The following is an 8859-nucleotide window of genomic DNA, read 5'->3' on the forward strand; positions in this document are numbered from 1 at the left end:
ATGTGATTTCAGCCGGGGTTGGGAAATTTAGCAATAACGGTTTACAAAGAATAAAATTAAGAATATTACAAATCAAGAAAATGCAATATACATATATATTGTGGGTTGGGAGGAAACGAGACACGTTTGGCACATCAAGTTCACTAATACTGATCGTGTTTTAAACAACCAACAACCGTTAATTGGAGTCGTGAGGATTCAGTTTCATATTTTTTGAAATGTGTTTTTTAACACCGAACGGGACGAGAAAACAGAATAAAAGATCCCCATCTTCCCCACCTAACTACATTTGATTAAAATAAATTATGAACATGATCATTAACTCGTCATTAAGACCATCTTTCCACCGTCAATAGTAATCAACTCTCCAGTGATCATGGTCGCCTTATCTGAAGCAAGGAACCTTATGAGGTCTGAAACTTCACTTTTAGTTGTTACTCGACCATGTAGTTTGGTGACCCCGTCTTTGTAGTAAAATTGTTGTATTTCTTCGGAGACAATTCCATTAAATATCTCTGTTTCAGCAATTACAGCAGGACTAGGGAAATATAGCCCTTTAATAACTTACTTCTCTCTTCGGTTCTATTCTATTAGGCTGAGACCCTATATAGGAAGACACACCAGGATATAGCCTACTTGGATTTATCTTTTCGGTGGTCAGTATAGTATACGATGCAAAAGATCATGAAGTTGTTGTTAAACGACAGACGTTATGACACACTATAGATAAAAAATGTACACAAAACATATAAGAAAATGGAACAATCGTTACATCAAAATAATACTTCACGTTGTGACATCAGACAACACTTCTATTTTTAGTAAAAATAAGTTATATTAACTTTGCTTACCACACGGCGTTACACCTGATTCCATTCTCGGCAAAGTCTACAAGTTAATATGTGTCAAGTGTTAACGTGTTCTCATTACGTTGATATAGTGCAAAGATTGATAGAAGCAAGGGCAATCAATTTACCTGCAGCTGTAGATTTTGTTAGATAGGCAGTAGAGGCTTTAGTCATGCCGTACAGAAGCAAAGGTTTTACATACCATTCACGAACCATGCTACACATGTTGACAATATTGCCTGTGAATAAATAACAGATTAATTTGGTTTTATTGACGCAGTTATACTAATAATTTGACCTTTGGTTTTGCTAAGATGAGGCTTAGCAAGCTTGGTTAGATAAGTCGGCGCTTTAACATTAACGCTGAATATTTTGTCAAAGTCCTCACCGGTGTACTGCATTAAACTAGAAAGTTATACTTTATCTTAGCTTCATACAAACATTACTGACCGTATCTATATCGTAGTATACCAAGATTCCTGCGTTGTTAACCAAGACATCAAGTTGTCCAAACATCTTGATCGTTTCATTCATCAACAAATCCATATCTTCTTGTTTTCTTAGATCAGCTGCTACTTCCAATACCTGAAGTAAAGTTATTAAACAAACACAAGTTTCATGCAATCGTTGTATTTACATGCGGAGATCCATTATCTTTGCAAACTTTCGCAACTTCTGCCAATTAATCTTTCTGGGATGGTAACCCAGTGATGCACAATGAGGCCCCTTCCTTTGCAAATCCTTTAGCAATCTCAGCCCCAATTCCAGTAGAACTTCCTACAGGGAAACACATAGGGCTTACTTTCCAACTTAAATTATTCCCATATCTCAATTACCATTACATTATCATACCCTACCTGTTACGAGAACAACCCGTTTCGTTGCTGCCATAGTATTCAATCTACGCCGTAGCCTATACTAAACTAAAAACTAACTAGCATTGCAAAACATGCATGACTGCTGAAGCGGAAATATTAAACAGCGTTCTTTTGTACTGCAACTAATTCTCGGTGGTAATTAAACCACTAAAAGTCACCGGCCACTAGCAGACGGTATGAAATTCAATATTTGTTTAAGGTTTGGGGGTAGTTTGTTTAACAACGTTACTGTTTATGACATTCGCTATACAAACATGGGCAAATACATTTCGTTGGATGGGCGGGTAAATTAATGGTGAAGTTCGTTACTTTACTGATAATTAGCAAGATACCTCTGAAGACGTATTTACAAATACAGTAACAACGCGGTTTCGAGATATTACGGTTAACAGATCTTTAGAATATCAGAAACACGGTTATTCAACAAAATTCGCTTCTTAATTATATCACACGTATAGTTAGTGTTTTGTTTAAGCGTGCTTAGATAGCAAATGGTCTACCCTCCGTCAACAGAAACCAATCTTCAGTGATCATGGTCGCCTTATCTGAAGCAAGGAACCTTATGAGGTCTGAGACTTCATTTGTTTGCAACAGACGACCACGTACTGTTGCCCTGCTGCTTTCTAAGAAAAATGGGGCTTGTTCTTCGGTGAAAAAGTTTTCAAATAACTGGGTTGCAATTCCGCTGGGGCTGTATAGGTTAATGTGGTGTAATAAATTTATTTTCATTCGAATTGGTTAACTCACCATACAGCAATACACCGAATACTGCAACGCAGCACAGAAAAAGTGCTATACGTATATATCACATAACCGACAAAAATCAAGTCCAACGAATTGTATTCTATTGGGGTGGGGAAAGACGAGATACATTTTCAAAATCTGGATTAATGAAAAGAGTGGATCCCTTTCGTCATACAGAATAGTAGAATGGGGGAAAATAGAACGCATGTTTCTTCCATTTTCTCCTCCCATTTGATGGTAAACAAAGAACGCTCAAGGAATTATAAAACCGTATCCTCACGATTGATCGTTAATAATTGTTTAAAACACGATCAGGATGTTTAGATATTATGGGCTAAAGGTGTCCCGTCTCTCCCACCAAGCGGGACTCCGTGTGCATTGTACCGGAAAGTTTGCCGTCAACGCTGATGTCAGGCATTGTGTATTTACCCTCTAGCGCAAGGTACGTGTTCTTGGCCGTGCAGTTTATGATATAAACAAGTTAGAATGTCTCCGACTAAAAGAGTAGTTCTTATAACAGGTAAGGCGTAAATACTACAGATGAAAACAACTACTATTAAGTGTTGTTCCGTTCATATGGTAGACTTTAACGTGATGTACAGCATTACCATATCGCGGACAACCCGTCATGTATTGTATAAACATATGGCAGACCACGACACTACGACTATGTATTGCCTTTAATCCGAAATTAAATGCGTACCCGACGTAGCACGAAATGTATATAGGCTTATGAATCAGGTGCTTTCATTTCAAAATGACAAATATAAATTCAGTTTTAATTTAGTGTTTCCCAACAGGCAGTTCGAGAGGAATTGGTGCGGAAACTGCTAAAGGATTTGCAAAGGAAGGAGCATCGTTGTGCATCACTGGGTTACCATCCCAAAAAGATGAATTGGCAGAAGTTGCGAAAGCTTGCAAAGAAAATGGATCTCCGCATGTAAATACAACGATTCCATGAAACTTGTGTTTGTTCAATAACTTTACTTCAGGTATTGGAAGTAGCAGCTGATCTAACAAAACAAGAAGATATGGATTTGTTGATGAATGAAACGATCAAGACGTTTGGACAACTTGATGTCTTGGTTAACAACGCGGGAATATTTATGGCTGCAGATTTAGAAGGGGTAAATGCGTTATTTTATGTACATATACGTCTATACCAGTTTCTTGTACATGTACACTGTTTTTTATTTGTGTGGTTTATGTTTTTGTTTTTACATCATCAGTACACCAGTGAAGACTTCGACAAAATATTTAGCATCAATGTTAAAGCGCCGATCTATCTAACCAAGCTTGCTAAGCCTCATCTCAGCAAGACGAAAGGTAGGCTAAAGTTAAAACTACACGCATTCACCTAAGTTAATTTATAACTTGTGATGAAGTGCTATATCATTTTCAATTAATATATTTTCTTGTCTTGGTTTTTTATCCATACCATGTTTTAACGACTTTTTATTATTTTCGTCTCTCAGTTGCGTTTAAAGAGATAAATAAACTTATGTTTGTCCCATAGGTAACATCGTCAACATGTGCAGTATTGCTCGCAAGAACTATACACCTAATATATTGTTGTACGGAATGACAAAAGCATCAGTCGCGTATTTAACCAAGACGACTGCCGCAGGTAAAAATTTTGTTAATATTGGCTTTATTAACACAAATGTATATAGTAGGGTGGGGGAAGATGGGACACTTTTTTATTCGATTATCTCGTCCCATTTGGTAGTAAACAAAGAACATTCAATGAATTATAAAACCGTATCTTCACGACTCCCATAAACCGTTGTTAATTGTTTAAAATACAATCAGGGTATTTAGACATTATGTGCTACAGGTGTCCCATCTTCCCACACTCTACTATACCTAATATATAGTAGGATGAGGAAAGAAGGGACACCTTTACCACACATTATCCAAGTATCATGATCGTATTTTAAACAATTAACCCTGCCTACGAGAGTCGTAAGGACACGGTTTTATAATAATTCCTTGATTGTTCTATGTTTACTGTCAAATGGGACGCTAAAATGGAATGAAAATGCGTTCATATCTTCCCTCATTGTACTATATATACTGTATGGTGTTTAACGATAGGTATCTACTCTTTTTCAATCCAGATTTTGCTGCGAATGGTATTCGGTGCAATGCTGTAAGGTGAGTTGACCAATTATAACCGTAAAACAGTGCTAAACCTATTATAAACGAACATTCATTATATACGCAGCCCAAGCGGCATGGATACCAAGATATTTGACAACGTTTTCGGCAAAGAACATATTACAGCTTTTCTGGAAAGTCTTACCACAAAACTACGCGATCGTTTGGTGGAAATCAGTGAAGTTTCAGACCTCATACGGTTTCTTGCTTCAGATAAGGCGATCATGATCACTGGAGAAATAATCACTATTGACGGAGGTTTAATGTTGTCGAAAATTGCTGGTCTCAAAACAGGACATCAGTAACTGTGTTACTAATATTTTAAAGAACTATTAACTTAAACGTTGTAGTTACGCGTATGCTGTGCTATACTGCGCGTGTAGGAGCCCCGTGGAAAAAGGCTTGCACCTCGTCGCGCTTTAATTGGCTTCTCCTTACGCCATAACGTTTTCATATGTCTCTTTCCAATTAACAATAGACTTGCTATTGTAGTTATGGTAGCATACAAATGAGCTACAAATGTTGTTGCTGGTTATACTACAGCGCACCGCATCATATTAAAGTACAGCTGTATATATTGGATTGCAGCGTATAGCCTACAGACTCAGTGTTTTGCAAAACTGTAAGCGATACTCTGTGTGCATTGTACCATGAAGCTTGTGGCCGCGTGGTCTGTGCTGTGATATCTCAGACAATATACGTATTTACCCACAAGAAGTTTACGTGTTCAGATTGGAATGTCAGCGGCTAAAGTTGTAGTTCTTAAATCAAGTTGTAGGAGCTAGGGTTTAGCTCGAACGCGGCTGCAGTTTTAGCCGTATAAGGAATAAGCGACTGATGTCTATAACTTAATTAATGCTCTCCACTTGATGAATATATACAGATGTATTGACGATAACGCAAATCAGAAACGATAGCCAGATTCCAACAATAACCAAAATAACAGCCACAGCAACCAGATAGAGCCAAAAAGATCCACAGAGACAGAGAGCCAGAGAGAGAGATTAAAAAACAGTTATGTTCAGTCGCTAACAAATAAAACATTGTTAATAGCTGAACACATAATAACTAAATCTTAAACAGTTACGCTAAATTGCGATGCTAACAGAACCATGCAAGAACCTATACTGAAACGCAGACTAGAGAGACGGCGTTCGCATAACGAAGACAGGAGAAAGGCAATTAATAAGCCAGTCAGACGGTGGCGCTAGACAGTCAGTAAAATAGTAATTGTTGGAGTTAACACAGGTAAAGGCGTAAACTGCATATGAATAGAAGTTCAACTAGTTAATAAGAACGTATTGTTCAAATAGTATGGCAGACTTTAACGTTTATGTATTAGATTTGGCAAACTAAAACGATGTATTGCGTCTTATCGGAAATCAGATTCGTGCAGACGTTTATCACGAAACTTAAATGTGTAAGAGTTTTTTGGGTGTTTACTTTTAATTAATCTGAATATCGCTTCAGTTCTATTACATCTGTATTTAGTTTTCATTCTTTCAGTGTTTCCCAACAGGTAGCTCGAGGGGGCTGGGTGCGGAAACTGCCAAAGGATTTGCAAAGGAAGGAGCCTCATTGTGCATCACTGGGTTACCATCCCAGAAAGATGAATTGGCAGAAGTTGCGAAAGTTTGCAAAGAAAATGGATCTCCGCATGTAAGTACAACGACTCCATGAAACTTGTGTTTGTTCAATAACTTTACTTCAGGTATTGGAAGTAGCAGCTAATCTAAGAAAACAAGAAGATATGGATTTGTTGATGAATGAAACGATCAAGACGTTTGGACAACTTGATGTCTTGGTTAACAACGCAGGAATCTTTATGGCTGTTGATTTAGAAGGGGTAAGTATTTTATTATATACGCTATATACGAAGGCACGTACATGTATATATTCGTGTTTTGTATATGCGCCCTAGTTAAAGGTTTATGTTATTTATGATACTGGTTTTACAACTGCAGTACACCAGTGAGGTTTTTGACAACATATTTGGCGTCAATGTTAAAGCGCCGATATATCTAACCAAGCTTGCTAAGCCTCATCTCAGCAAAACTAAAGGTAAAGTTCATGAGAGTAATATTTAACTTGTGTTTAAACTGCGTTTTACATCAGCAATTTAACATTTTCCCTAAATGCTTTATCCATAGCGTGTTTTAACGACTGTTGTTTTTATTTCCGGCTTGTTAGTTGTTAAAATAAGGTATTCGTTATAATGAATGAAGATATAAAGTAGGTTGAGGTAAGAAGGTCCATGTTTTTCTATATTTCTCGTCCCAACTTGTAGTCAACAAAAAATAAAGAATCATAAAGTCGTATCCTCAAGACTCCAATTGACTAAATATTAATTGTTCAAAACACGATCAGGTATTTTGATATCATGGTAAAGATGCGCCGTCTTCCCCGACAGTAGTATAACATACGCTGGCGGTGCCCGCCTTATTCTACAGTAATATATAAATTCATGTTTGTCCCATAGGTAACATCGTCAACATGTGCAGTATTGCACGCAAGAACTATGTACCTACCAGATTACTGTATGGAATGACAAAAGCATCAATCGCATATTTAACTAAAACGACTGCAGCAGGTACAACCATATATTGTGTACGAACATCTCATTTATTTTACGACAGGTTTCTACTTTATAGAGAGACGATATCAAGAAGCATAAATATAACATATTGTAAACATCATCCGCTGACGTAATTATGTGATAAAGGTATACCGTCTTTCCCCACCTTACAACATTTATTTTTTTCATTCCAGATTACGCTACGGACGGTATTCGGTGTAATGCTGTATGGTGAGTTTTTAATTGTAATTGAGAAACAGTGGGATATAAGATGGATACCATCAGCACATGCTATCTTACGTTTGTAAATCGTCCTTTGAAAAGTAGCCTTTAATTTAAATGCACAGACCGAAATTCCCGGTTCCTTGGGCGTAGTATTTTATATAGAATAGACTCAATAGAGTAGGTCCTTTTTACCACCAAAAAAAGTCAAAGAAAATGAAACAGTAACCATCTTTCCCCCTCCCACCACTTTTGTTTTATAACCGCACATTAATCTTTTACAGTCCAAGCGTTATGGCTACCCAGATATTTGACAGTTCATACGACAAAGAACATATTGAAGATTATCTAAAGAACACCACCACAAAACTACGTGGTCGTCTGTTGCAAACAAATGAAGTTTCGGATCTCATAAGGTTCCTTGCTTCAGATAAGGCGACCATGATCACTGGAGAGTTGATTACTATTGACGGGGGATTTTTGTTGTCAAAACTTTCTTAAAATTCCGAGTAATGGTGACAGTTATAAGGTAACTTCCAAAATTAAAAATTCGAGTAAATTTTAGACAACTGATGCGTTTGCTAAAATACTGCTTTATGCAAGTATTTGCAGTATTCAAGATGATATCGCATAGTTGCTATACGGTATTTCTTATTATAATCAAGAATTACCAGTTTCAAAGAGATCAATTTGCATTGACATCCTCCCCGCACAACTATAAAATTTGCCGAATCTTGTTTTAAATTGTGGCAAATGACTACCCTTAGTGAGATTTGAACCTGGTCTTCTCAATACAAGCATGTGGTTCCCTGCTGGACATTTCAAGACCTCAAGAAAAAGTCAAAATCTTGCACCTCGCGCTTTCATTCTCGGCACGCAATTACGCCGTTTGAGTCTTGCGCCAATTATCAGTAAATTCACATTGCTGTAATGGTATAGTATGTGAGGTGTGGTTTATATTGGCCTGTTGCGCCATGCTAGGAAGTTTTGTTTTTGAGATCAAGTGTTTAATAGCATAAAGCGGATTTTGTTTTGTTTTTAAGTTCGGAGGCCAATAGTCAATTAAATGTTGTATTGATTAAATATGAAATGTTTTAAGAAGTCGCATACCTATTTAATGTAGTTAATATGAAACGTACTATGGCTATGCAGCAAAAGCAGTGGTTCCGAAATTTGGTACGCGTGTGACACAGATTGTCTACTAACATTAAAGATAAGTGAGTGCATGTTAAACAAGTAGTAGAATATGGTATAGAAAATCCAACTTTAAACCTAACAATGTAGCTCTTATATGCACGTACGAAGCACTATGCATATCTCAACAATAAAATGCAAGTACCATTGAGCTATGTGGTGTTCAGCAAGCAATATCATCACTGATTGCCTATTTACATCGGAAACGAAACTCCAATATTAATTACACGGTAATTTT

The 8859-nt window shown here is 37.0% G+C and overlaps 3 protein-coding genes and 1 long non-coding RNA gene across 5 annotated transcripts; 3 read left to right on the forward strand and 1 right to left on the reverse strand.

The window, feature by feature from the left end:
• Window positions 1-64: 64 nt before the first annotated feature.
• On the reverse strand, window positions 65-2061 carry LOC100176708 (uncharacterized oxidoreductase TM_0325-like). The gene is made up of 7 exons (XM_002127604.4): window positions 1706-2061; window positions 1486-1625; window positions 1299-1433; window positions 1147-1243; window positions 977-1087; window positions 852-888; window positions 65-538 (listed from the first exon to the last, which is right to left on the reverse strand). The coding sequence occupies exons 3-7, from the start codon at window positions 1392-1394 to the stop codon at window positions 319-321; spliced, it is 561 nt and encodes a 186-aa protein (XP_002127640.1). The 5' UTR covers window positions 1395-1433; window positions 1486-1625; window positions 1706-2061; the 3' UTR covers window positions 65-318.
• Window positions 2062-2809: 748 nt separating this feature from the next.
• LOC100180582 (uncharacterized oxidoreductase TM_0325-like) lies at window positions 2810-5212 on the forward strand. Its single transcript, XM_002124553.5, has 7 exons — window positions 2810-2990; window positions 3271-3410; window positions 3463-3597; window positions 3700-3796; window positions 3987-4097; window positions 4591-4627; window positions 4698-5212. The coding sequence occupies exons 1-7, from the start codon at window positions 2957-2959 to the stop codon at window positions 4933-4935; spliced, it is 792 nt and encodes a 263-aa protein (XP_002124589.1). The 5' UTR covers window positions 2810-2956; the 3' UTR covers window positions 4936-5212.
• A 763-nt stretch (window positions 5213-5975) lies between these two features.
• Window positions 5976-8368, forward strand: LOC100182933 (uncharacterized oxidoreductase TM_0325-like). Of its 2 annotated transcripts, XM_026835456.1 has the most exons (7): window positions 5976-6289; window positions 6342-6476; window positions 6595-6691; window positions 7110-7220; window positions 7400-7436; window positions 7712-7956; window positions 8195-8368. In XM_026835456.1, exons 2-6 carry the CDS (start codon window positions 6381-6383, stop codon window positions 7926-7928), a joined length of 558 nt encoding a protein of 185 aa, XP_026691257.1. In that variant the 5' UTR covers window positions 5976-6289; window positions 6342-6380; the 3' UTR covers window positions 7929-7956; window positions 8195-8368. The 2 variants fall into 2 exon arrangements, with proteins under 2 accessions (XP_026691257.1, XP_026691256.1); XM_026835455.1 differs by having other exon boundaries at window positions 7712-8368.
• A 70-nt stretch (window positions 8369-8438) lies between these two features.
• LOC113474426 lies at window positions 8439-8823 on the forward strand. Its single transcript, XR_003396090.1, has 2 exons — window positions 8439-8644; window positions 8712-8823. It is a non-coding gene; the product is annotated as an uncharacterized LOC113474426 (long non-coding RNA).
• Window positions 8824-8859: the final 36 nt, after the last annotated feature.

This window comes from Ciona intestinalis, chromosome 8, assembly GCF_000224145.3.
Source record: "Ciona intestinalis chromosome 8, KH, whole genome shotgun sequence".
In the NCBI taxonomy this organism is placed as follows: Eukaryota; Metazoa; Chordata; class Ascidiacea; order Phlebobranchia; family Cionidae; genus Ciona; species Ciona intestinalis.